At 37.4% G+C, this 27,760-nt stretch overlaps 2 protein-coding genes across 5 annotated transcripts in view; one reads left to right on the top strand and one right to left on the bottom strand.

The window, feature by feature from the left end:
• Positions 1–44: 44 nt before the first annotated feature.
• Positions 45–5,916, bottom strand: sumf1 (sulfatase modifying factor 1). Its single transcript, XM_084129217.1, has 9 exons — positions 5,554–5,916; positions 4,175–4,348; positions 3,700–3,774; positions 2,914–2,996; positions 2,632–2,754; positions 2,432–2,546; positions 1,430–1,543; positions 1,270–1,329; positions 45–235 (listed from the first exon to the last, which is right to left on the bottom strand). Exons 1-9 carry the CDS (start codon positions 5,812–5,814, stop codon positions 134–136), a joined length of 1,107 nt encoding a protein of 368 aa, XP_083985343.1. The 5' UTR covers positions 5,815–5,916; the 3' UTR covers positions 45–133.
• Positions 5,917–7,854: 1,938 nt separating this feature from the next.
• itpr1a (inositol 1,4,5-trisphosphate receptor, type 1a) overlaps positions 7,855–27,760 on the top strand; it is a 32,976-nt gene continuing 13,070 nt past the window's right edge. For 2 of the 4 annotated variants that reach the window (XM_084127856.1, XM_084127854.1), the window contains exons 1-35: positions 7,855–7,992; positions 9,709–9,817; positions 10,683–10,753; positions 13,293–13,408; positions 15,199–15,285; positions 15,438–15,596; positions 15,716–15,814; positions 17,638–17,721; positions 17,834–17,980; positions 18,077–18,172; positions 18,325–18,369; positions 18,570–18,724; positions 18,811–18,910; positions 18,999–19,159; positions 19,997–20,138; positions 20,226–20,384; positions 20,519–20,691; positions 21,205–21,324; positions 22,012–22,206; positions 22,290–22,541; positions 22,632–22,773; positions 23,452–23,599; positions 24,002–24,192; positions 24,344–24,470; positions 24,552–24,606; positions 24,689–24,854; positions 25,449–25,616; positions 25,707–25,784; positions 25,899–26,036; positions 26,135–26,260; positions 26,366–26,566; positions 26,689–26,804; positions 27,097–27,232; positions 27,400–27,525; positions 27,599–27,727. In XM_084127856.1, coding sequence (XP_083983982.1) covers positions 9,726–9,817; positions 10,683–10,753; positions 13,293–13,408; positions 15,199–15,285; positions 15,438–15,596; positions 15,716–15,814; positions 17,638–17,721; positions 17,834–17,980; positions 18,077–18,172; positions 18,325–18,369; positions 18,570–18,724; positions 18,811–18,910; positions 18,999–19,159; positions 19,997–20,138; positions 20,226–20,384; positions 20,519–20,691; positions 21,205–21,324; positions 22,012–22,206; positions 22,290–22,541; positions 22,632–22,773; positions 23,452–23,599; positions 24,002–24,192; positions 24,344–24,470; positions 24,552–24,606; positions 24,689–24,854; positions 25,449–25,616; positions 25,707–25,784; positions 25,899–26,036; positions 26,135–26,260; positions 26,366–26,566; positions 26,689–26,804; positions 27,097–27,232; positions 27,400–27,525; positions 27,599–27,727 — 4,500 coding nt within the window. In that variant the 5' untranslated portion in view covers positions 7,855–7,992; positions 9,709–9,725. The remainder of the gene's footprint in view (positions 7,993–9,708; positions 9,818–10,682; positions 10,754–13,292; positions 13,409–15,198; positions 15,286–15,437; positions 15,597–15,715; positions 15,815–17,637; positions 17,722–17,833; positions 17,981–18,076; positions 18,173–18,324; positions 18,370–18,569; positions 18,725–18,810; positions 18,911–18,998; positions 19,160–19,996; positions 20,139–20,225; positions 20,385–20,518; positions 20,692–21,204; positions 21,325–22,011; positions 22,207–22,289; positions 22,542–22,631; positions 22,774–23,451; positions 23,600–24,001; positions 24,193–24,343; positions 24,471–24,551; positions 24,607–24,688; positions 24,855–25,448; positions 25,617–25,706; positions 25,785–25,898; positions 26,037–26,134; positions 26,261–26,365; positions 26,567–26,688; positions 26,805–27,096; positions 27,233–27,399; positions 27,526–27,598; positions 27,728–27,760) is intronic. The other 2 variants (XM_084127857.1, XM_084127855.1) reach the window with 1 other exon arrangement.

Here is a 27,760-nt window from a genome sequence, read left to right as displayed (position 1 = left end):
ACAAAAAAGGAAGAAATAAAAGAACTGAAATAAATAACACCAAATTGTACAAAAAATACAAAGTTTTATTTACATAAAATGCAATATTCCTCAAGACTTCAAGCATTTGACAGTGAGAGAACTGATGATGAGGTTATGGATCAGCGTCAGAGACGCAGCGGAAGCCCAGGTTAGAGGCAGAACTGTCCGGGGTATTCTGACTACGGGCCGCACACCTGTATCTGTAGCAGTAAGACTACGGAGAGAGAAAAATGTCTTTACAATCATGTATGTAAATAAGTTGAAAAAAGCTTGTTTCAGGGTTCATACCTATTTCTACAAATACATTTCCATTACTTTTCAATGATTTTTAAGGCAAATATTAATGACCTAATGTTCCATGAAATAATGACCTAATGTTCCATGAAACGCCTGTGTAAAATAGGAATAAAAATCCATGTTCAAACTGCAAATCACAGCATATCATAACCAATTAATGACAAGCTATGTGGTTTATTACAAAATAAACATTTAAATACCGCTGACATACCAGAAAGACGGTTAGATAAAATACTGTGTCTGATCCTCAGAACTCCACTGTGTAGCAATGGATGAACATACATCAATGGGAGGCAACAATGTTAAATGGGTAAAATAAGCGTGTTGTTTTTACAGATGGAGGTTGTGTTTTCCACTTAGGTGGATATATGTGTAGATTAAATATGTATTAAAGACCAGCTTTACAATACTGTTCAAAATTTTGGGGTCGGTAAAATTAGTCTCTTATGCACACCAATTCTGCTTTTATTTGCTCAAAAATACAGCGAAAACAGATAAATAAATGTTTTCTATCTTATTGTATGATGTCAAAGCTGAGTTTTCAGCAATCAATAATCTTCACAACCCATTCTAAAATGCTGATTGGTGCTCAAGAAACATTTTTTAATATCAATGTTGAAAACGTACTGCATAATATATTCATGGAAACCACGATACATTTTTTTTCAGGATTCTTTGATGAATAGAAAGTTGAAAAGAGCAGCATTTATTTGAAATAGAAATCTTTTGTAACATTATAAATGTCTTTACTGTCACTTTTGATCAACCGAATCAGTTTTTGCTAATCAAAAGTTTTAATTTCTTAAAGAAAAAAAAATCTTACTGACCACAAACGTTTGAATGGTAGTGTACTTCCAGCAGTATTTTATCTGACATAAAATATCCCATAGCCTCAATAACCCTGAGGTCCGTTTGTCAGTCATAGAGTAGATGGCTTTGTGTATGTTTTACCTTGTGGCACATGTACGATCCTCCTTTCTTGACTCTGTCTGTCCCTGATTCTGGTCCTTTCTGTGGAAAAAATTTGTAGCATTAGTATAATGGGTTAACATTCCCTTTTGAGTATAAAGAAAGACTTTTTTAGCATGGATGTGTGTGTACGCTTCCTTACAGGATTATATCTCTCTTCTGTATTGTGATGTACATTCCACCAGTCTGCCGTCCACTCCCATGCATTCCCCACCATGTCATACAGACCAAAGCCATTGGCAGGAAATGACATCACCTGCCCAAGACATCACTTAAAATGTATTTACAGTGGATATACACAAGTCTACACACCCCTGTTAAAACAGCTGTTTTACAGTGTAAAAATGTGGGAGAAAATAATTATATTTTTTCACTTTTAATGTAAAAATTACAGCCTATGGAACAGCCACTGAAAACCACACTGACACAATTAAGAGAAAAGAGATAAATTAATACTTAAAGTGTGCATACTCCTTTATAATTGTGTGAGGGCTACAAATAAATTGCATGGGAGGTGCTCTCTAAATTTAACAGATCAGGGCTGCGTTTCCCAAAAGCATCGTAAACCTAAGAAGATCGTAGAACCATTGCCAACAATGATCAACTTGGCTCACGATGCATTTGAGAAAAGAAGCCCTGAACCCTTTTTGCAAAGAAGAGTGGGAAAATATTCCCTTGTAAAAATGATAAACTCCTATCCAAACAATAGGTGATCACAGGTGCTGTGATAAACTCAAATGGTGCTCAGTATTAGTTCAGGGGTGTGAACCCTTATGCTGATCGTTTTCAGCAAACTTTGGTTTTCAGTGGCATTGTATAGGTTGTAATTTTTACATTAAAGGTGCAAAAGTTCTGATATGAATTATCTTTGTTTCACTTTTTACATCACAACAAATTCTGCTTTAACAGGGAATTTTTTTTTTTTTTTATATCCAATGTAAATGCTGAACATCTGCATTCAGTGCTTTAACTTCTCTTCTCTCAAATCAAATACACAAGGGTTGAGCTGTAAATCAGGATAAAAGGCTACTATAAATACCTACTAATTTAAATTAAAATACAAAATAAAACTGCATTAATTTATGACAATATACATGTACATGTGTCTTTTGTATTTTGTCTGCTAATTTATTCTTAGCGTTACCGGTGATGTGTTAGCATAGCCATCCTCTGCTGTGTTGTGTTTAGGGAAATCTCCCTGCCACAGGTTAGCATAGTGTTGCCCTTTAGGCATTAGTTTATTTCCCCATGGGTACAGCCTAACAAGAGTGATAGAGGGAGAATATGTTAAAAAATACATTCAAATTGACAAAAAGTGAGAACAAAACACAGACACAGACGCACCTATCCTGAAGTCCCCCTCTACAGGCCAACTCCCACTCAGCTTCAGTAGGAAGTCTGCGTTTGGCCCAGTGACAGTACGCCTGTGCGTCAGCCCATGACACATGCAGAACAGGGTGATTCATCCTAGATACAAACACAGAGATTATATTTAATATGACTTCTACACAGGTATATGACTTAAAAACAGATAAGCATATAATCGGTGTATACAGTATAGTTGGCGTTGTATTGCAACAATTCACTGCTTGCTCATGTGATATTGCTTACATATATTTTCTTTACCTGTGCTCTATGGTTGAATCTGGTCCTTCTGGATGTCTCCAGTCTGCACCTTTCACTGGTGACCACCAAGGAGCAGCAGCCACCTACTGACCATAAATAAACATAGGCAAACTCTAGCACAGCCAGTACTGTTTATTCTTGGCTATAACAAAAGTTGATTATATTTGTAGTTCATTTCTAAGTTTTTCTATGTCTTTAAGACATTCTTTTCCCTGGTCCCCCCATTTCGATTCAATTTTACACTGAAATATATTTAGTTCTGTCAGGTCCATTAAGTCAAGAACACACGGGTTTCAACATTAAGATTTTAGGTTTAAAATATATACATGTAACGGAAAGTATATATTTTAGATGCTCTAATTGGTCATCACATCTGGTTTTTTTTTTCTTTACAATTTTGAGTCTCTTTTGATCTTTCTTCTGATCATTTGTATTTATGTACTAATAGTCATTAATATAATAATCCTGCAGCGTGACAATTTTTATTTATATATTACAAACATTATAAATAAAATGTATAACTGTATGATTTTAAAATGTATAAATAAAATGTTGCCTTTGGCTTGCTCAGTTGGGGATATTTTGGGGATATTTAATTTTATTCTATCAATCAATAAATTCCACTAGAAACAAACCTTGTTGTATTATTTTATTTTAATTTAATACTGTGAAGCTGCTTTGGTACAATCTGTATTGTGAAAAGCGCTATACAAATGTACTTGATTTGATTTGATAACCAGCAGCCAGTTGGTCATTAGTACAGAAAGAAAGAAAGACGTTTCTCACCGCATGTAACAGAGTGCTCTTCACCTCCTCACTCAGCAGTCCCTCAAAAACAAAAGAGTCTCCAAAACGCTCAGCCTGTAGATATAAATAGCCGATTGAGCTAGCATGAGTATTGATTATTTGTCTTATGGCCCAGTAAATGGATATTATTTACAACGTCATTTCCAGAAAAGTTGGGATATTTTGTAAAATGCAATAAAATCAACAATCTGTGATTCGTTAATTCTCTTGAACCTTTAACAAACAAAAGTACAAAGAAAAGATTAACCAAATTAATTGTATTTTGTAAACATAAACATTTTTATTTTGATGACTGCAACACACTCCAAAAAAGTTGGGACAGAGGCAAAATAAAAGTGAAAAGATGATAGAATATCCAAGTTAAATCACAATAAGTAGGTGAATTGGTAACACTGTAGGTGAGAGTATTGTTATTGGGTTAAAAAAAGAAGCATTTCTGCAAATGGGATTGTACCTCTGTGACGTAGCCTGTCTGGTTGGTGAAGTGTTGGAACTGCTTGTTTGTGACCTCGTGCTCCTCAATGTAAAAAGGGTCCAGCCTCACTCTCCTCTGCGGTCCCTCTCCATCCTGTGGTATTCCTGGGTCATCCGTTCCCATCATAAACCAACCTCCCTGCAGAAGCACCAGCTACACACACAACATTCAGATTGTTCTGTGGCTGTTTTGTTAAACGTTTAATGCAATAGTTAATGAAAAAACTTTTTTTCTCATCATGTTTTTTTCTCATATAACTTTCTCTCCTCCATGAGAAGTTATTTACATCAGAATGTTGTTCTTGTCAATATAATGAAAGTAAATGGTGACCAAGGCTGTCAGTTGAGTCATTCCACACAAAAAGTTGTTATATGGCTATAGAGTCCCTGAGTAAAATGCATGTTTGGGCTGTCTTAAAGGGACAGCTCATCCAAAAATGAAAACTCTGCCATCATTTACTCACCCTCAAGTTGTTCCAAGCCTGAAATTCATACAGGTTTGGAACAACTTGAGGCTGAGTAAGTTAAATGATGACAGAATTTTCATTTATGAGTGAACTCAAAGCAAGTTTGCACTGACATACCTTGAAATATGTCAGTGCCATTGTTTAGTTTTAAGATGCACACCAGTAATGTTTTTTTAAAGGAACATTTAAAAAGATAATTAAATATCCTAATTGAACCATACGTCCTGTTTTACCCGGACATATCTGGCCAGGATTTCGAGATCGCCCAAAATGCTCGGGATTCGTCTTTTGCTTTCTACAGTCACCATTCATTATGTTTACATTATTACGTTATTTGACACTGACACGTACGTGCCAGCTTTGCAGGTCATGCATTCTGATTCACACGGATCCCGATCGAGACGAAAACACAGGAATTTTCTTAGCAATGCTTACACGCACATCAACCGATCACTTGTTTAGCGTTCATGTAAACACTACATTCAGATTAACCAATCGGAATTAATTCAGTACTACTGAATCAAAAGGTGTACATGTAAACAAAATGAATGGCGACGAGAAAGCAAAAGCCGAATCGCGGATATTTTGGGCGATCTCGAAATCCCGGCCGGACATGACCTGGAATATGGTCACCCTACCTAATCCTGGCTTAATCTAAACCCTGTCTGTGAAACCAGGCCTTAAGAGTATTGCATTCAAATCTATAGAACTAAGTTACTATTATAATATTTTTATTGCGCTTTTCTCAACTTTTTTGACATACACTGGTCCTACGCCCCCTTTATCAATTTTATTTAAAAATAATAATAATATTTTTTATAATTTATCCTCAATGAACTTTAACTAAACAATACTTTACTTGTCTAGCCTATGATAATGAGAACAAACCTACCTTAGTGCGTACACCAGGCTCTATCGTGTGTGGACTTTCATTTGCTGTTTTGGAGTATATATTTGCATCATCTTGATGTTCCAGTTTGTTTTCATTACTCACATCAACAGCAACCTCCCTGTTCAGTCCCTGACAACCACAACCCGTGCTCTGCGACTCCGAAGACTGCGGACTCTGTTCGAGCACGATGTCGCCTATATCACAACGTGCTGCCACAATGCATAGAAATAAAACCACAGAGCTGTTCAGTATTGTTGCCATAACCAGTTTAAACTCTGCCAGAGAATGTCTAATAGGAAGACGGGCTCTGACTCTGCTCGTGTTGAATTGCACTTCCGGCTAAGCGGCAATGGTCATGTGATCAGTCAGGTGACGCGTCTTTCTGAAATGATTGAGTTCACTAGCCTGAATTCATCTAACATTTCTAAAGCTATATGTTTACGTTCCCATTCATCTCAATGGCAATAACTGCCATTTAATGTCGTGCAATTTGCTTTAGTAACCAAGTTCTGGTGTTGTGTTGAAAATTGATGATTAGACAAATCTGTGACTGTAGAGGTCGCTGTTTATTAGGCTAAAATTCGTGCACTGGCGGGGAGAAACGGGTTAATTACCTACTTAAAGAAATAATATTTTTAGACAAGTTGTCCGAGTGCAATGCTTGCTCTGTCATTATTATTGTATCATTATTATTTTTCTGATTGCGTTTTACTTTTCTGATTCTGTCAATTGCATCAAATAAATAAAACGATCTATTACATTTGGAGTTGTCGTTATTATTATTATTTAGGACAGACTATCTGTAAAGCTCTTCAAATTCACTCTTTGTAATGTCTAAACTTTTCTGTATTTTTGAAAGCATCCTGGTCTGATTGCCCTGTGAACATATGATATGTTGCATGAGCCTACAGCATGGTCACTGAATCCGACAGCGAACGCAGCATTAGGCTGCCAAAATCTGTTACCCTACTCTATATCACACATAATGAATGTAATGTTATCCAAATGCACTCTGGTAATGCCTGACTCTCTCTCTTCTATATTTTAGAAATAGCTGCATGCAAATAGCCTGCAGCAGGGTCACAGAATCTAACGAGGTAGCACTGGTTTCCTAAATCTGTTCCCTTCTAGGCTATTTCACTCAAAATGGCTTTTAAAGTTTTTCTAACTCTGGTGATGTGTACTCTAAACCTCTCTGTTTCATACTCTAGAAATTATTTTGGTCTGATTTGAACAGCAGCAGATAACAGCAGGGTCACATAATCTGACAAGGCAGCATAACAGGCTGTCGAAATCTGTTTCCCCTCTCCTCTCGTTCACTTAGATTGACTTTCCAAATTCACTCTGGTGATATAATCTTGTCTATTTTATATCCTATAAATAATTTTGGTTTGATGTGAACAGCTGCAGATATAGGCTACAGCAGTTCACCACATCCGACAACACAGCGTTTGAAGTTGCCAAAATCTGTTACCCTCTTCTATTTCACACAAAATTGCTTGATTGTGATCCAAATGAACTCTGTTGATGCCTAAAATTCTCTCTTCTGCATTTGCGGATGTAAACTGCAACAGACATACAGCAGGGTCACAGAATGACTAGTTAATGGTTAATGAAATCAAAATTCATTCTTTTCTAATCTAAATTTAGAAATCTAAACTTCTCTTTTCTGTAGCCTATTTACAGCTTGGTCAAGGTCTATCTGATATGGCAGCATAACCGAATCTGTTACCTCATTTTGGGTCTCACTTCAGCCTTTATTAAATGTATTTAGCTAATATGTACATTGGACTACTTTGAATATAATTTTTTTTTTTTTTTCCATGCACTTATTTTGTAGTACATATTATAGTAGGCTATATACATTATAGCCTACTTATACTAAATTAAATTTAATTTAATTAAAATTAATATTCTAGGTAAATTTGATTACCACAAACAAATTATTGCATAAAATTTTAAATGGCAATGGTTCAAGTTGTAACAACAGCATTAGCAGGTCAATGATCTGTTACAATGTACAATGTAGCAATGTTACAATGTAGCAGTATAATGATCACTCCCCAGTCACCACTACTTTTTTTGCATTATTTAGCTATAAATAAATGCAGTTTTTCTTTAAAGTCTCTATAGACCGTTTGCAACAAAAACGAAATTATTTTAGTCAATTGAAAGGGATTGTCTGGGTCTTGTAGTTCTTGAATGCCGCGGTTCATTGAAATAACCGTGGCGTGGCACCGCTGGAACACAATTTCCCAGAAACCCATCGCACCCCACCGTTTACAGAGTCACTCGGCAAGCCGAAAAGAGACGAACATCGGGGCGATGGACCGCTGTGCTGGACTCTGTGAAGAGTCGGGCTAATAACTTTCTAAAACAGAGGACGCAACTTTGGGGGGAAAACAGCGGACACGTTTGCTCCAACTTCGTTTGAGAGAGGTAAGATCTAGGCTACGCAAGAATAAACGGACTAATAAGAGTTTTGTTCAGGAATGATGCTTTATTAAATATTTATCTTATCTGCGGGAGAGCATCGCGCGCGCCCTGTTGAACCCGCCCCTAGGTTAGGAAAACTGCCATGAGAAACTCACGGAGCCTATAGAAAGATGGGAAAAAAGATACAAACTCAGCGAGGAAGACACAAGTGTTTCAGTTAAGCTGGTATTTATTTTTTTGATACTGTTTAATGCAGCAGTCCAAACCAATGTTATGATGCCGTACGTTTAATCGCATTTCGGGCACGCATTCATAAAAAAACTCTGCTTTTCATAAATGCGTTTGCTGGATAGAGTTAATGTGCCCATGTTTAGTAGGATTTCTGTCTTTTTATTTCGTTTTGACATTGTTGACATGGGTAGAAAAAATGAGTTGTCAGTTTCTGTTTTCAAGACGGACGATCTGCCGATGTTCAACAGATGGAACAGAATTCTGTGTTTTACAACAGCATCAGACGAAGCTGTAATTAACGCAATAAGTAAAAATAGCGTGTAGTTTTCATGTAAAATAAGATGCTTTTTTGCTTTGCAGTTAGATAGAGCGAAAATGATTCATGCAAATCCCTCCTCCGCACTGCTCGCTCTCTCTCTCTCTCTCTCTCTCTCTCTCTGCATATTTACGGTTTGCTTGTCTAATCATTTGTTAATCAAATCTAGTAGTTACAGGAAGAGTCTGGTGATGATACAGGCGTCAAATGGAACTGTTACTGTATGACCTCAAACAGTGTCATACAGTAGACCTATTTCTTATCATTTGGTTTATTTCTGTTATGCAGTACATTTCCATATCCCCATCCTAATATGTTGATTAAACCACTATATTTTAAAGTGAACTTACTAGCGATGACAGTATAGTATTTAAAGGCAGCATGAAATCAAAATGTTCTTGTAATCTTTAATAAAATTAAATTTGAATGCATTTTTGTCTTCCTGTTATATTTTGTATTTATATATGCATTCAGATTTAACTTGGCATGTTTTGTCAGTTGTAAATTTGACACTGAATGTGTATTTTTAGTATGGTATTCCAATGCACTGGACTTGGAATAAGTGTTTAGTCAGTTAAGTTAATAATTAACTTGCCAACTTGTAATCTGCAGCTTCTTGTTATCGAAACTCAGTGGAGGAATGACATTTTGTGATTAATTAAATTTGAACTGAGAATGTGAAAAGGCCCATGCATTGTGTTATAATGTATATTTAGGATGGATTCGGCTTAGACTGTAATTATATTAAAAAAGTCCTGCAATCAGTTTTAAAGTCCTCAGCTTGTTTGTCTTTCTTCGCATCATGGGTTACCAATGATCGCATGTTTTTATTTAGTTCATGCAGTGGGCCACTTGTGGTTTTAATCAAATTGTGTTGTCTTTGATGACATCAAATTGGTTTAGACATGAATATTCTTCTTTTGTTTTTGTGGAAGCATTTTGTTTAAACAGCTCTGCAGAACTATACATTTTTATATGTTTTATTTTAAACTGTTTTGTTTTTGTATTTTGTACTGTAGGAAATGACACTTCCAACCACACATCATAATGTGTTGCTTTAAATGTGTAAACCTATATGTATTTTATGGTTAGAGCTCCTGTTTGGCTTGTTTGCTTAATGATAAACCTGTACACAGACACCATCATGACTCTTTGACCTCTGACCTCTGCAGGTGGTGGAGTGGTTGCCATGGTGGATAAAATGTCAAGTTTCCTACACATTGGGGACGTGTGCTCCCTTTATGCTGAAGGCTCTACCAGTGGCTTCATAAGCACTCTGGGGTGAGTTGATTGACACCGCCTGTTATGATATTATGGAATGCTTTAAAAAATCACATGTTAATTGAAAGCAGATCAGTGAATATTATGAGCTGGACATTTTAACTGCATTTGTTCCAAGAGTAATTATTACAGCAAATAAATGATTAACAAGCAGAACCAGCTCATTTGTTAAATACTTTTTCCGTTAATTCTTCAACATTGAACTCTCTCTGTTTTCTGCTGACAAAAATCTTAAGAGAAATAGTTGAACCATCATCTCCCCATCTGTGACGTTCTTTCTTCCATGGAACACAAAATATGTTTTCAAAGCAATTTTTTCAGTGAAAAACTACTTAATTTTTACCCTCATCATCAAATGAATCTATCCAGAAGACTTCTAATATATCCACTTTAATGATACTGTAAGACTTGTTTTTGCATTCTTTTTTAAAGCAATTGTAATTGCATGGAAAAAAGCAACTAATTTTTTTGTGTTCCTCTGAAGAAACAAAATTAAAACAGGTTTGGAATGACAAGAGGAAGAGTTAATGAGCTAATGACAGATTTTGCACATTTGCATGATCTAACCGTTGAAGATCAAGACTGCATGAAGTTTGCTGTGGTTGAATGCTAATCTTTAATGTGTAGTTAAGAATAACCAGCTGTCAGCAGTTTAACCCTGTTTATGTGTGTGTGTGTGTGTTTTGGCCGACTGGTCTTGGAATTTGGATTATGTCCAGTAAGCTGCTGCTTTGGGCCAAAAAATGCTAAATACAGATGCACAATTACAAATGCACACCATTATTAACTCAAGCAAACACACACAGATGTTCAAACTAATCAAAATTAAAAAACTTCTACAGATTAACACTCTCATTGGTTTCAGGTTGGTTGATGACCGATGTGTTGTTCAACCAGATGCAGGGGACTTGAACAACCCACCCAAGAAGTTCAGGGGTGAGTTTGTGTGTGTGTCTGTGTGTGTGTGTGTGTGTTTGTGTGTGTGTGTGTGTGTACCTGTTTTTCTATCCCGGTGGGGACTTCAACCTGAATGCACACAGACTCATGGGGACTCGTGTCACAGTGGGGACCTAAATAGAGGTCCCCATGGGTAAACAAGCTTATAAATCATACAGAATGAGTTTTTTTTGGAAATGTAAAAATGCAGAAAGTTTCCTGTGATGGGTAGGTTTAGGGGTAGGGTTAGTGTAAGGAGATAGAATATACCGTTTGTACAGTATAAAAACCATTAAGTCTATGGAGAGTCCCCACAAAGATAGTAAACCAGACGTGTGTGTGTGTGTGTGTGTGTGTGTGTGTGTGTGTGTGTGTGTGTGTGTGTGTGTGTACCTACTAACTATACTTTGGGGACAAATTTGTAGCCAGTAATGACCAAAACCTGACCAAATCTCCAAAAACCTTTACGTCTATGGAATGTCCCCATTTAGATAGCTAAGTAAAGGCGTGTGTGTGTGTGTGTGTGTGTGTGTGTGTGTGTGTGTGTGTCTGGGGATGTGGATGTTACGCTGGTTTATTTTCAGTTAAGACAGGAAGTTCAGTTACTTAAAATGGACTTTGAAGTCAAAGGTCAGATGATGTAGGCTACTCTAGAGAAAAGTTTGTCATTTCCATGAAAACCACTTAATTTAGCATGTCATCCTTCATTCTTAGGAATTATTATAGCATTGTCTTCCAAAACTTGTAGTTATTATGTCAATCAAATCTTTGACCGCATAAATCTGTGTAGAACAGTCTGATCTAATTTCTGTCTACGTTTACTTTGCTGTGGAAATGGTTACCAACACAGAAAGCACAGATCTACTTAGTTAAAGGACTTGATAAATGACTGTACTTCAAAGGCTGCACACAAGATTGTGTGAGGTTGAGGCCGACTGCCCTCTAAACTCACATCACTCAAAAGGCATCTGCTGGTGACACTGAGAAGCTACGTCATGAGTAGGGGTGTACATTTTTACATCGGTGTGTACTGGTTTCCATCACTAGTTGGCCACTGAATGTTAAAGGAAGAGTTTGTCCGACCTAAAATATAATTCCTCTCATGATTTATTCATGTTGTTCAAAACACATATAATTTTATATCTTATGTGCAACACTTTGCTTTGAAGGAAGTTCACACTGCTCTTCCACACAACAAAACCATACAAAATGACCATAAAAAATGACAAAAAACTACCATAAAAATATCAAAGTATAGTACATTTTTTAGTACATAAAAAATCTTACTGACCCCAAACTTTTGAACAGTAGTGTATTAATAACATAAGGAACTACCCCTTTAACATTTATATACTTCTCTATCAAACACATGTCTCAATAACTCAACCCTGCTGATAAATAATCCCTGCACAGTGTGCTTGAGTCTGTGATGAAGGGAGGAAGAAAAGGAGAGATAATTGTCTGATGGTCAGTGGGCCCCAGCAGAGAGGAATGCGTACTATTTCCTTCAAATATAAACACACACCAAAGCAAAATGGAAGCATGTGATGGGTTCATTTTCTATTGCTATTATTTCATGAATATGTTTGTTTTGTTTGGGTATGCATTGATTTCAAAACAATTAAACTTATGATTTTCATCTGGCAGATGATAAATAAGCAAAATAGTACAATAGACTGGCACTGAAGGAGGGACCCGCGCTATATCATAGGGGATTGGTGTGTGGAATCTTTAAGCTTAGGACCAGTAAAGCAACACCCTGGCAACCACCCATAACACCTTAGCATTGTAGCATCAACTTTAATCTCAGGAAAAATCTAGAAATCTAGCTCCTTTTTTGTAATGGGAAACTCTTAAACACTCTTGTTTTTATACAAGTGTGTGTTCTACATTCCTCCAATGACCCTAGAGCTTTTTGGGGTTTTATCAGCCCAATCTCCAGAAAATAGAAACAGAGACCAGATTCTTTCAGATTCTCTCTCTCTCTCTCTCTCTCTCTCTCTCTCTCTCTCTCTCTCTCTCTCTCTCTCTCTCTCTCTCTCTCTCTCTCTCTCTCTCTCTGGCTGGCTCCCCCTCTCTCCTTATTTGGTAAGACTGGAGTTCTGCTGAAAAGAAGTGCATTTTCACTTTTATGTCTGAATAGCTCTTTTCTTATCACTTTTGAAAAACAGTCTGTGTCTGTTTTCTTTCATATTAGGTGCTTCTGAGTTTACCGTCATTATTTAATCAAGTTCTATTAAAAAGGGTTTATTTTTTTTGCTTCTGATCGTATGAGGGAATAGTCCTGTTTTAACAGTTATGCACATGTAAACCACACAGACACAGAATTTACATATTGATTTTCATACTGATTTTCTTCCTTACCATTTATGATCACCTTGTCATCCCATCAGCAGGTTTTGAAAGCTGTGCGTGTGTGTGTCTAAACACAGTGTGATTGTGTATGTGCTTACAAGAGTAATGAGTGATGCTTGTGTTCTGCTTGTCTGTGGCTGAGATGAAATATGTGTTCTCTCTTTCTCTCTTTCTCTCTCTGTAGACTGTCTGTTCAGACTGTGTCCCATGAACAGATACTCGGCACAGAAACAGTTCTGGAAAGCTGCCAAACCTGGAGGAAACAGCACCACAGATACTGTTCTGCTTAACAAACTCCATGTAAGTGTGAAGCTTAGTCTTCCCCTGGCCACGGACTTGATCTGTTTGTTTATATTAATATAGGGAATTCCATTCGCTTTCTTGGAATAGCGCTGCTCATAATTGCTGGTCTAGAATTAGTATCCACTATCCACACCTCAAATGATTGGCTGATGGCACCACAAGAACATACACAGTCCCTAACCCTTCAATAATGACTTCCCTGAGCTGCGATTTTAAAGTCACGATGAAACAAGGAACAAAGATCTTTTCTTCTCTATTGTGACATAGTAATATCAAATTGGATTATTGGAAAAGGAAAAAATGTAGGGCAGGGACTTGGTTCTTCCCATTGGTTTTTGATTGAATGGTGGTAGATCATCTGAATGCAAGCTTGCAGTCGATTGGGTTTAACCAGACAAAATGATTGGAGGAGCCTGGCACCAGAAAAAGGGAAAATGGCAAATTTGAAATTATTATTATTTTTTTTTTAATTTAAATATTTTTTGTATTTAATTTTTAAATACAAAAATTAATTTGTATTTCGTAGATTATGGTAGCATTAGAAACAAGTTCATCCAAGAATGTAAAACATACAAATAACTTCAATATCTCATTTTGATAAATTGGCAACTTTCCAGTAGTATTAGGTATATTAGTTGCCTATCATGCCGATAAAAACAAATCATGCATTCATACTTGCCCTTGAGTATCTTAAAGGGGTGGTTAATTATGATTTCACTTTTTTAACTTTAGTTAGTCTGTAATGTTGCTGTTTGAGCAAAAACAACATCTGCAAAGTTACAATGCTCAAAGTTCAAAGCAAAGGGGGATATTTTCTTTTACAGGACTACAACCGGGTTAGTGACATCACCAACCCTAAAATTTACATAAACCCTGCCCTCTGAACACGATTTATAGATTATCATGACAGAATATGCCAATCAATGACTAGAAGATAACTACACATTAGCTACCTAAATTCATCAACTAACCATTCAGAAATGTCCTGTTGCATTCTACATCTCTCCATCATTGTCGACTCCGGTTTGAACATAAACAATGACATTTTCAGTGCATGTCTGTGTGAGGTAAAAGGACACAAGCTGTTGAAGCTTGTGCTGAGTGCAGCAGTTCATTTGCATTTAAAGGCACAGACACAAAAACGGTGCGTTTTTGCTCATCTTCAAAAAGTGACAATTTTAACATGCTGTATAAAAATATCTGTGGGGTATTTTGAGCTAAAACTTCACATACACACTCTGGAGACATCAAAGACTTATTTTACATCTTGTGAAAAGGGCAAATTATACCACCCCTTTAATTATCTAAATGCTGTGAGTAGTGGTATTTGATTGGATTGCATGTGTAAGTAAATAGCACATACAATCTTTTATCCAAAGAAAGGAAACCATGGAGGGACACACCTCGACCTCCTAGACTTCATAGCTTCACCCTGCAGTTGGTTCACGCTCTGCTTATGACCTTATATAAACACAGAATGTAGAAAAGTTGCTAACAATAAAAAAAGATGTGCTTGTAAATGAAACCGATTGTGAAGAATGCTCTATGGGCCATCTGAACAATGTTACAAGACGTCATTAAAAAGAGCACAGTTTGTTTGCTACCCAACAGCTTCTTTTTTGGAGGACAGTATATTTATCAACTTCCCTGAGTCTGAAGCTCAGTTTCTGCTGTTCTGAAGAGCAGTAGAAACGGAATGTGCTCTTGTCACATGGTTCTTTGGTGCTCATGTGTATTGCATTTGCATTTTTTCCCCCCTCTTTTTTTTCTTACTGTGTTTTGTTTAGCATGCTGCTGATTTAGAGAAGAAACAAAATGAATCTGAGAACAAAAAGCTTCTAGGAACAGTCATTCAGTATGGCAATGTCATCCAGGTAAATCTCTCATTTACACATGAGCACAAATATTACTTACGGTAATGTTTAAATTGTATATATAATACAGATCATTTATAAGCACTTTAATGTAGAAAAGCTGAATATTTAGCAGTCAAATAAATTGTGTATCTGTTCACATATATTTGCAGCTTCTCCATCTGAAGAGTAATAAGTATCTGACAGTAAATAAGCGCTTACCGGCTCTTCTTGAGAAGAACGCCATGCGTGTGACGCTGGACGCTGCAGGGAATGAAGGCTCGTGGTTCTATATCCAGCCCTTTTACAAGCTCCGCTCTATAGGAGACAATGTGAGTATGTCATCAACTCTGATTATTTGATTTGTTGTGTATTTCTAGTTCTTGCACTTACATAAACACACATTAGAGTTCCACTTGTAATGTTCTGAGTGTGTTAATGTGCGATTCAGGTGGTCATTGGCGATAAGGTTGTGTTAAACCCTGTCAACGCTGGACAGCCGCTGCATGCCAGTAGCCATCAGCTTGTGGATAATCCAGGATGCAATGAAGTAAAATACACACACACACACACACACACACAAACACAGAGAGAGAGAGAGAGAGAGAGAGAGAGAGTTCAGATATTACTTTTATGATTTGCCATATCTTTCTTTTTTCCCTCTCTCTTTCTATGTTAAGAAAGCAATACTAGTGTACTGCATACGGCCTAGAGTTTTTTAAAGTAGTATGCAAATGATAAACATTTCAAACAGTGTTTTGACAGCATCACATAAACAGCGTCACATGACCTCAGTTGAATTCAGTTTGGTGTTTAATTCAGTCAGAGACATCAGGTTATCTAAAAAATAAAACAAATATTTTGCATCTTTAATTCATTTTTGGACAAAAGTGTCTTAACTTTTAAAAATTGGGGTTAAGATTTTTTTTTTTTTTTTACTCATATTTTATGAGTTTCCCTTTTAGATGCAAATTTATGGGAGGAGAGAATTTAAATGAATCATGCAAGGTGATTTACTAAGGTTTGCGCTAGTCAGTTTACTGGTATTTGCAACAATACAACAACACAACAAATTTACTAAACCTTTAAATAAAATGAAAATGAAATGGAAAATAAATAAAGTGTAATTAAAATAATTGTCCTAGGGGTGTAACGATACACGTATTCGTATTGAATCGTTCGGTACGAGACTTTCGATACGCATTTTCAAACCGAACGGTTCGTTGGACCATTTTTCCTGCCGACCAAAATTTCGTTATTTCAAATGTAGGCGCGTTGCGCACGGTTGCGCGTGGCTGGCGCGCTCATAATGTAAGAGACGCCGGTGCGACCACAACATTGCCCAACATCAATGGCAAACGTAATGCAAGCGGAACGAAAATGCTCGTTAATGTGTGGTTGAAGGACCGTTTATCAGTTTGGACAAGTGCAGCGCGAACCGATCGTGATCATCATGCGACACTGTTACTACACAGCGCTAATAAGAGATCCAGTAAAGAAAGCATTTGAATTCGCCACAGAAGTAATAACATCGCTGCGAGATCTAGTGAGAAACATTCAAATTTCTCCATTATTAACGGATCAAATAGCACTGACGTGGAAACCAGGAAGAAACATTGTGCCATGAATGAACTATCCGGTGTCCACAGATCAGCAACATTCACCATGGATTTACTGTAGTAACACTAACTGCAACCATGGAAGTTTGGCAGGAATAGTAGGCTATAATGCCTTCAAGTAACATTACGTCGGTTTTATTTTGACATTATGAATACAATTGCTGCCCTCAAATGTTAATCTGAACTAAAATAAACCTTTGTTTATAACTAGGCCTACTACAATATTACATTTCATTTTTTCCAAGGAGCTGTTTTGTTTAATATGCTCCTAAGAAGAGTCAATTATAGCTCCAGAATTGCTCAAAGTAAAAAAAATCATACTTTATGATGTTAGTTTTAATAAAAAAAAAGATTAAAATTAAATCAAGGAAATTTCTCTGGCATTTCTTTCTTTTTGCTGTACCGAACCGAACCGTGACACAAGTGTATCGTATCGAACTGAACCGTGAATTTTGTGAACCGTTACACCCCTAATTAATAATTGTCCTAAAATATCTAGAAATAACCCTTTCAAAATTAGGCCACCTCCTATAAGACATTGGGAACCCTGGTTATTCAAAGAAAAAACAGCTGATGAGGGGCTGTATTAAAATAAAAAAATATCTTGAGTTTTTGTTGTCTTAGTTTATTTTAATGCTATATTGTCTAATTTTTTAAAACAATTTAGGCCTCTTTGGAAGCTAAGGCCCCATAGTGGGCCCCTGTTCCCAGTTTGAGAACTACCGGTCAATTCCATTGTCTTTTTCTCTCTCAGGTGAATTCAGTGAACTGCACCACCAGTTGGAAAATCGTTCTCTTCATGAAATGGAGCGACAACCAGGAGGTTGTCTTGAAAGGAGTATGTTTCATATACAAACATGATGCACACAATGACATTTACTTACTTTTAAAGGAATTATATTTTACTTTCTTGCGTTTTAATGGCCTTTTAATGAAATACATGTTATCAGGGTGACGTGGTGAGGCTTTTTCATGCGGAGCAGGAGAAGTTTCTGACGTGTGATGAACACAGAAAAAAGCAGTATGTCTTTTTGCGTACCACCGGGCGCCAGTCTGCAACCTCCGCCACTAGTAGCAAAGCACTCTGGGAGGTAGAGGTAAGTTAAGGACTTAGCTTTGTGAAGTTGACCAGTTGTTTTTGTGAGTGTGATTGTTGGTTTGGGAATCTAAACAGATGTTTGCATACTTTTCAGGTGGTTCAGCATGATCCCTGCAGAGGCGGAGCCGGCTACTGGAACAGCCTCTTTAGGTTCAAACACTTGGCCACCGGCCATTACCTTGCTGCAGAGGTTAGACCGATATGTTACCTGGAATAAGAGTTCACACACATACACACATGTAAATTAATCAAAGAGTGTGTAGTTCGAGAGCTTGATGTTAGAAAGAGTAGAGAAGGTGACTTGCGACATTTATCTAATTATTCTAACCTTATTGTGATCAGGTAAATCCAGACTATGAAGAAGAATACCTGGAGTCCCGTTCCTCTGTGAGTGTGTGCTTGAGAGCGTGTGTGACTGTGTGTGTCTGTGTTTTTCCCCTTTCACCTTCTGAGCTTCTGAATTCATAGTATGAGCAATTTGAGGGTCTCTTTACCATATTGCACTCATTTCAACACACATTAGTTGAGACAAAGCAGCCTGTCATCTTGAATGCACAGTCACAGTTGATCGATTGTTTCATTTGCAGCTGGATTCGGAGCAAGAAATGATGCGGGCACGTGCACGTAACCCTCAGGATAAGGTTATGTATACACTGGTGTCTGTTCCTGATGGCAATGACATTTCGTCAATCTTTGAGCTTGACCCCACCACTCTGAGAGGCGGAGACTCGCTTGTGCCGAGGTACAGCGAGATTGTGACTTCTTGTGACATCTTCTGATTAATTACACTTATATTAAACTTGTCGTATTTTGGATTGTGCCTGTCAGAAACTCATATGTGAGGCTCAGGCATCTCTGCACCAATACGTGGGTCCACAGCACCAACCAGCCAATAGATAAAGAGGAAGAGAAACCAGTCATGCTCAGAGTGAGTCAGCTTCTGTCTATGTATGACTGTAACATTGGTTTATGGTTTCTCTGAAGTGTGTCTCCTTCACTCTGTATTTGTGTCTCAGATAGGAACGTCTCCTCTGAAGGAAGATAAAGAGGCTTTTGCCATAGTGCCAGTGTCTCCGGCTGAAGTTCGGGATCTGGATTTTGCTAATGATGCTAGTAAAGTGTTAGCTTCCATCGCAGCCAAACTGGAGAAGGGCACTATCACCCAAAATGAGAGGAGGTAAAGGTTACATTCATCTATTCATCCATGTGTCTGTCCATTAGTCCCTCCGTCCTTCCATCTATCCATCTTCAACCATTTATTCATCTTTTCATTCATCCATCCATCTGCCCTCTGTTTTCTTTCTTCATCCATCCATCCATTGATCCATTCATCTGTCTGTCCATCTGTCCATCCTTCTTTCAGCTATTTCATCTTTCCATCCATCCATCCATCCATTCATCCATTCTGTCTTTCCTTCAACCACCCATTCATCCATCCATTCATTCATCATCTGTCTATCTCTGTCCTTCCATCCTTTCTTCAACCATTTATTCATCTTTTCATCTTCATCCTTTCATCCATCTGTCCTTTTGACTTTTAAATATATCTATCCATCCATCTCCCCATCTTTTTGTTCTTTCTTCCTTCCTTCATCCATCCATCCGTCTATCTGTCCGTCCGTCTATTTGTCCATTCATCCATCTGTCTGTCCAGATTCCATCCTTTAACTATTGTATCTTCCCATCATCTATCCATCTGTCCATCCATTTGTCTGTCTGTCATTCTTTCCTTCAACCATGCAGTCATCCAATAGTTCATCCATTCATTCATCTGTGCATTTGACTTTCAATCCAATTTTCTATCCATCTTTCTTTAGATCTTTTATTATTTCTTACTTCATCCATCCATGCATCCATTAGTCTGTTTATTAATTTATCCTTCAATCCGTCCATCCATCCATCTGACCATCTTTCTGACAATATTATTTTAACCAATTCATTTTTATGCCCTTTTTTGTTAAACTGCTCACACTTAAAAAAACACATTGTCTGCCCATCATGGCCTCACACACAGGTCAGTGACAAAGCTACTGGAGGATCTGGTGTATTTTGTGGTGGACATTCCCAGCAGTGCTCAGGATGTGCTGGAGATCACAGTCAACAAACCCAACAGAGAGCGTCAGAAACTCATGAGAGAGCAGAACATACTCAAACAGGTACTCTTATAGGGTTTAGTTTTAAAACATCTCACTAACATTTCTTTTCAATGACCTTTCAATCCGTCTTGTTGTGTGATTGGCCAGATATTCAAGCTGCTGCAGGCCCCATTCACTGACAGTGGGGATGGCCCTATGCTGCGACTTGAAGAGCTTGCAGACCAACGGCACGCACCTTTTCGTCACATCTGTCGGCTCTGCTACAGGGTCCTACGTCACTCACAGCAGGACTATCGCAAAAATCAGGTTAAACTACTGTGAAACAAAATAAATGCAAACAAAATTACACTACTGCAATTACAAAATTCACTTACAACCCCTTGTACTATATATTGTACTAAATGCAAAAATGTCCTCTTTCTCTCATTATTTGTGTTTAGGAGTACATAGCAAAGCAGTTCCGCTTCATGCAGAAGCAGATAGGATATGATGTGCTTGCTGAAGACACTATCACAGCCCTGCTGCACAACAACAGGAAGCTTCTGGAGAAACACATTACTGCAGCTGAGATAGACACCTTCGTCAGCCTGGTCCGCAAGAACAGAGAGCCCAGGTGTGCGAAAATAGATCTGCATAAATGTTCTTGGTCATTTACATGTATTCATTTAGCATACCCTTTCATCTAAAGCAGGGGTGGGGAACGTTGGTCCAGGAGGGCCGCTGTCCTGCAGAGTTTAGCTCCAACCCTGAAAGAAACTCACCAGATAGCCTTAGTGATCCTTAAGACATTGATTTAGCTTGTTCAGGTGTGTTTGATTAGGGTTGGAACTAAACTCTGCAGGACAGTGGCCCTCTAGGACCAACGTTCCCCACCCCTGATCTAAAGCATCAAACAAATGAGAAATGTTATGATGTAAGTGATTCATCTTAAGTACAATCCAGTACAGAGATGTTGGCGGTTTAAGCAAAAGTGAAATAGATGTTTTAAAGTAAGAGTTTAGAAGTACAGTAGAAGTGTATTAAGTTGTGTCTTCAGATGTTTCTTAATGATTGAATTATTTGAACTATATTTGTAATAGTTTTGTGTCTTATCCTGAATGATTGAGTTGTGTCCCTGTTTCTCTAGATTTCTGGACTACTTATCAGATCTATGTGTGTCGATGAATAAATCCATCCCTGTCACTCAAGAACTCATCTGTAATGCTGTGCTGGACCCAGCCAATGCAGACATCCTCATCGAAACAAAGTACAACACCTACACTGACTATTATCCTATGTGCATGTTTAGAACAATATACACTACTAAGTTTGGATTCAGTAAGATTGTTTTGAAATCAGAAATTAAGACTTTTATTCAGCTAGAATGCATTTAATTGATGGATTGTTACAAAAACATTCTATTTCAAATAAACGCTGTTCTTTTTAATTTTCTATTCATCAAAGAATCCAGAAAAAAATGCATCACGGTTTCCATATTAAGCAGCACAGTTGTTTTCAACATTGATAATAATAAGAAATATTTTTTGAGCACCAATTCAGCATATTAGAATGATTTCTGAAGGATCGTGTGACTGAAGACTAGATGCTAATGGCTGCTGAAAAAGCCTTGCCATCACAGGAAAAATAATGTTTCACAATATTACTGTTTTTACTGTGTTTTTCATTAAATAAATGGCGCCTTGGTCAGCATAAGAAATCTTACTGGCCCCAACCTTTGAATGATAGTGTTGCAGAACAGCTAAAACAGCTCATATAATTTAGCAAGCACAATTTTGAACATGTAGTGCCATTATTGAGGGCAAATCATCTCATCTACACTGAATCAAACCAAAAAGTGAAAGTTCATGAGGAATTAAAAATAGTTTGCTCGTGTGGTCCACAAGAATAGAGGTCTGTGGGTGTGGTATTGAATGAATGTGTGTTTGTGTGCCAGGCTTGTGTTATCACGGTTTGAGGTGGCAGGAACAGTGCTTGGTGAGAGCGCAGAAGAGGAAGAAGAGGATGAAGAAGAGGTATGGTTGTTCTGGAAGGACAGTAGAGGAGAGGTGAAGAGTAAGAGCATCAGAGAGCTTGCACAGGATGCCAAAGAGGGACATACAGAGGACCATGAAGTTATCAATTATTACAGGCATGCACGCACACCTACATTTACATGAACATTTGATGAAAGGAAAGATACACAGAAATAAAATGATAACGTCTCTCCGTCAGGTATCAGCTGAATTTGTTTGCACGGATGTGTCTGGATCGGCAGTACCTAGCCATTAATAAGATATCAGCACAACTGGACGTGGATCTGATCTTACGCTGCATGTCAGACGAAGACTTGCCCTTTGACCTCAGAGCCTCATTCTGCCGCATGATGCTGCACATGCATGTAGACCGTGACCCTCAGGAGCAGGTCACCCCTGTCAAATATGCTCGGCTGTGGTCTGAAATCCCTTCACAAATTGCCATTGATGAGTAAGTGGTTCACTTTAGAAACAGTAAACGGTGAAGCCCTTTTAGTGAGTAGTTTGTTTATTAGCTAGATGTTTTCCTGTTTCTGACCAGTTATGATAATGATGGGACATCACGTGATGAGGTGAAGGAGCGCTTCTGTCTGACAATGGAGTTTGTGGAGAATTACTTGCGGGATGTTGTTTGCCAGAGTTTCCCATTCTCAGACAAGGAGAAAAACAAGCTCACTTTTGAGGTGTGTCTTTTAAAAGATATATATATATTTAGGGTTAAATTTACCCAATGTATCTTATTCACTATGCACTCGCAATCTAGTTTAAACAGACGACAAATAACGCGGTACTGTGAGTATTTGAATTAAGCCATTGCCATTGTATTAGGCTTCTTATAATTTTTATTTAATTTAATCGATACTTAAAGCTAAAGATTATTTAAAGATAATTAAAATTTAATTATCGATCTGCCTGCATTGACACCATTATATGAGAACGGAACTGAGCTGGACGACGACATTACGGTTTTCTTCAGAGCAGCTATATATATATATATATATATATATATATATATATATATATATATATATATATACAAATGAACTAAATAAAAAATAAAATAAAATTTACAACAAAAATGAACCATCACTGAACTTACTTAAGCTGGACTGTGATGCTATTTATTTTCCTGTTATCACTGTAAAGCTGCTTTGAAACAATCTGTATTGTAAAAAGCGCTTTATAAATAAAGGTGACTTGACTTATAGCTTGCTCAATAAAATGCAACATTTTCCTGGCACAGTTAACATTGTTTATAAATTATAAAAAAGTATATTATATATAAAATACTAATTTAGTAAATAAAACTTTAGTTTTTAAAACAAGGACACTTTTCTGAAATGCTTTTCCACTTTCTATAGGTGGTGAACCTGGCGAGAAACCTGATCTATTTCGGTTTCTATAACTTCAGTGATCTACTGAGGTTGACCAAAATCCTGTTGGCAATCCTGGACTGTGTCCACATCAGCAACCCCTTCCCCATCAAACTGGATAGAGAACCCGGCAAAGGTCAGAAACAAACGGAGCCCCTAAAGGGACACAGTAAAGAAAAAAATGAGATGGGAGGAAAAATAATTTGGAAATTAAATTTGGTTCCCCCGAGAAACTTTGCGTTCATATTTTATTATTATTTAATAAAAATAATACATATGTATAAATTATTGTATAATAATAATAATGTAATAATTAATATTTATTACTGAATCAACATAAATACATTCAATCACACCAACAAAACTAAATTAAAGGTTATATCAGTGAGAAATAGCTTTGAAGTAACAGTTGCAGGTTACTTGTTTTTATTGTGTAGATTATATGTCCACACCAATTACACAAACTAAAGTCCTACTAAAATGAACTAATGTCAGCAACAAAAGCTCTAGTGTGAAAGTGTCCTGTTTGTGCCGGTAGGAAGTAATGTGATGCGGTCCATCCATGGGGTTGGAGAGCTGATGACACAGGTGGTGTTGAGGGGTGGGGGATTTCTGCCAGCCACCTCCCACAACCCTCCCGATAGAGATGAAGTTAAAGCCCAAAGTGAACCTCAGAAACAGGACATCCTTGTGATGGACACCAAACTCAAGATCATTGAGATCCTGCAGGTGTTAAAACACACCCTATAGCCAACAATTGGATTGTGATGTTCCATATAAATTAATATTTGAGAAGTTAATATCTTAAATGTCTAGGAAATGCAAAATTAGTTTTCTACAAGTACAAATAGCTGTTTTCACTCTCTCATCTTCTGTGTAGTTCATTCTGAATGTGCGGTTGGACTACAGGATCTCCTGCCTGCTCTGTATCTTTAAGACAGAGTTTGATGAGAGCACCTCTCAAACAGAGCCGTCTGTAAGCCAGGACTCTACTGGCAGTGTTCAAGGTGAGATGAGCAAGTGTGTGTTTGTGTCAGTATCAGCTGGTATGGATAAAGTGGTGTGTGAATAACTTCTGTCTTTGTTAGGCGCGCTGGACTTTGAGCACATTGAAGAGCAGGCGGAGGGTATTTTTGGAGGAAGGTAAGAAGGCTGTGCTCATTGATAGTTTGTCTCATGTTTGTGTTATGTATGTGTGTGAATCTGTGTGTGTTTGTATTTGTAGTGAAGAGAACACCCCACTGGATCTTGATGATCACGGTGGCCGGACGTTTCTGAGGGTCCTACTGCACCTGACCATGCATGACTATCCTCCACTGGTGTCACGAGCCCTTCACCTCCTCTTCCGACACTTTAGCCAACGCCAGGAGGTTTTACAGGCCTTTAAGCAGGTATTCATTCATTCATTCATTAATTCATATATCCTTGTAGAAATGTGTATTTATACATTTTTAATAGTGCTGTCAAATTGATTAATCGCATCTAACATAAACGTTTTTGTTTACATACTGTAATATGTTTGTGTGAAAATATATATATATATATATATATATATATATATATATATATATATACACTGTAATATATAATAATATAAATACACACACATATATTATGTAAACAAAAGCTTTTAAGTTAGATGCGATTAATCACGATTAATCGATTTGACAGCACAAATTTTTTAACAAAGTTATTTATTGTTATTCATATTGTATATTTTAATAACAAAAGACATACATTTATTAGATAAATATACTATTTTTGTTCAGTTTAATAAATGTTAAAATTGTTAATGGTTATTTCACTCTTTGATAATTCATATTTGTTAAAATAATAACTTATTTATTTTATTTTATTTTATTAACTTAAATTATTTTGTTATGTTTTTTATAGAAAAATAAATCCCCCAAAGTTGAAGAAAGCACCCAGTATTTCGGATGAATAAATACCATTGTAATAAATGAACATTTTCTGTACCTGTCCAGGTTCAACTTCTGGTGACCAGTCAGGATGTGGAAAATTATAAACAGATCAAGTCAGATCTGGACCAGCTGAGGTCTATAGTAGAGAAATCAGAGCTGTGGGTGTATAAGAGACAGGGGTCAGACTCTGGACTGGACCCTGGAGAGGTCAACACTGAAGCTCACCACAAGGTCACGATGTGCTCCCATTATTATCTGTCCATAAAAAACGAAGAAGCCTAGTGAATTATATGATGAATGAAAGTTTTTCTCCTCCAATAGGTTGTCATCAACTCAAGTAGATCAGACAAACCTAAAGTGGAGAGTACAAGCAGCTCAAACTACAGAGTCGTGAAAGAGGTGCAGTGTGTTTTTCGTTTATAGAGTTCGTAGGTTTTGACAAGAAAACAGAATGTTCTGTGAAGAGTGAAGTAAGTTTTATGTTTGAAAGTATTGTTATGTTTGTGTGTGTAGATCCTGCTGAGGCTGAGCAAATTGTGTGTCTTGGAGGGCATCTCTGGCAAGAAGAATAAGAAACAGCAGCAGCGGCTCCTCAGGAACATGGGAGCACACAGTGTGGTCCTGGAACTGTTGCAGATCCCTTACGAGAAGGTGCGGGTCAGCCTTTGTGCAACTGAAAGGGTTAGCATTCATCATTGAGCACCTGAAGTAGATTTAAATGGTTATATGTGTGTTTGTTGAAATTTTAGGGAGAGGATATTCAGATGCAGGAGATTATGACTTTAGCCCATCAGTTCCTTCAGAACTTCTGTGCTGGAAATCAACAGAACCAGACACTTCTACACAAACACATTAATCTGTTCCTCAACCCTGGGGTGAGAGCAATCACAAATAAACACATTTTCATCTGTGCATTTCAGCTGTTCTTCACTCAGTTCTCTGTCCCTCTGTTTGTCTTTTTTTTCTCCTTCTGTTTCTAGATACTGGAGGCAGTGACCATGCAGCATATCTTCATGAATAATTTCCAGTTGTGTAGTGAGATTAATGAGCGGGTGGTGCAGCACTTTGTGCACTGCATCGAAACGCACGGCCGCAGCGTCCACTACCTCAAGTTCCTGCAAACCATCGTCAAGGCTGAGAACAAGTTCATCAAGAAATGCCAAGACATTGTCATGGCTGAGGTCTGTGGGCCAGGCAAACAATTTTTGAGATTAGTGTTTTTAACTACAAGCCCCACATTGCTACTTTTCAAACTAGTGAAGACTGTTCTTAGTGAAATAAAAATGTGTGTGTATTTGTGTAGTTGGTGACTGCAGGTGAGGATGTGCTGGTGTTTTATAATGACCGGGCATCTTTTCAATCATTGGTCCAAATGATGCGTCTTGAGAGGGAACGACTTGATGAGAGCAGTGCACTCAGGTAAGGAGGCGCCTTTGTCTCCACTCTATTAATACTTATAAATGTAAGCATTACATAAAAAACGAAAATGCTATACAAAAATGCAAATGTTAGTATGATAATATAATATGATATAGTAATAATTTGCACTTTAACTAGTATTTTTTTACACAATATATATATACTTTATGCTATGTATCTTAGTGTTTACACTTATCTGTCTTTTATGTTTTACAAAGTCATACAAAGTTTCTTTTTCCTGCTAAATATTTGCCATCATCGGTATTAGATTTGTTTTCACTGACTCTTGCAGGTATCATATTCACTTAGTGGAGTTGCTGGCTGTGTGCACTGAAGGGAAGAACGTTTACACTGAGATCAAATGCAACTCCCTGCTCCCCCTTGATGATATTGTACGTGTGGTCACACATGAGGACTGCATCCCTGAGGTGTGTGTGGCAGGGGGAAAGGCTTGAAGTGTTTGTCTTTGATGAATCTGTTGAATAATTTTAGATTTAGGTTGTAAAAGTTTTATTTTATTTTATTGTATTATAACAGAAGTCATTTGTAGGTCTGTGTGACTTCATAAGATGTGAATATATTACTTTAAATGTAGGTGAAGATGGCCTATGTGAACTTCCTGAATCACTGCTATGTGGATACAGAGGTTGAGATGAAGGAGATCTACACCAGCAATCACATGTGGAAACTTTTTGATGATTTCCTGGTGGACATCTGCAGAGTAAGACTAGGCACTCAAAGATATACTCATAATGTGGTCTTGATACTCACACATTCAACATGACTTCTTGTAGGTGTGCAATAACACGAGTGACCGTAAGCACGCTGACACAGTTCTAGAGCGCTACGTTACTGACACCATCATGAGTATCGTCACCACCTTTTTCAGCTCACCGTTCTCAGACCAGAGCACAAGTTTGCAGGTAACACACAGTGTCTTCCAGCAGCCCAGTACA

The sequence above is a fragment of the Abramis brama genome (assembly GCF_963993115.1).
Source record: "Abramis brama genome assembly, chromosome: 11".
Lineage (NCBI taxonomy): Eukaryota > Metazoa > Chordata > Actinopteri > Cypriniformes > Leuciscidae > Abramis > Abramis brama.
The sequence above is the reverse complement of the archived record's forward strand: the minus strand, read 5'-3'. Positions and strand labels throughout refer to the sequence as shown.

What these genes read in the sequence shown, in the direction of transcription:
- sumf1 (XM_084129217.1), bottom strand. Translation starts at nt 5,814, where the DNA reads ATGGCAACAATACTGAACAGCTCTGTGGTTTTATTTCTATGCATTGTG. An exon ending in GATTCAACCATAGAGCACAG is followed by an intron (nt 2,755 to 2,913) that starts GTAAAGAAAATA and finishes GTTTGTATCTAG; the next exon opens with GATGAATCACCCTGTTCTGC. An exon ending in GCTATGCTAACACATCACCG is followed by an intron (nt 1,544 to 2,431) that starts GTAACGCTAAGA and finishes TGTCTTGGGCAG; the next exon opens with GTGATGTCATTTCCTGCCAA.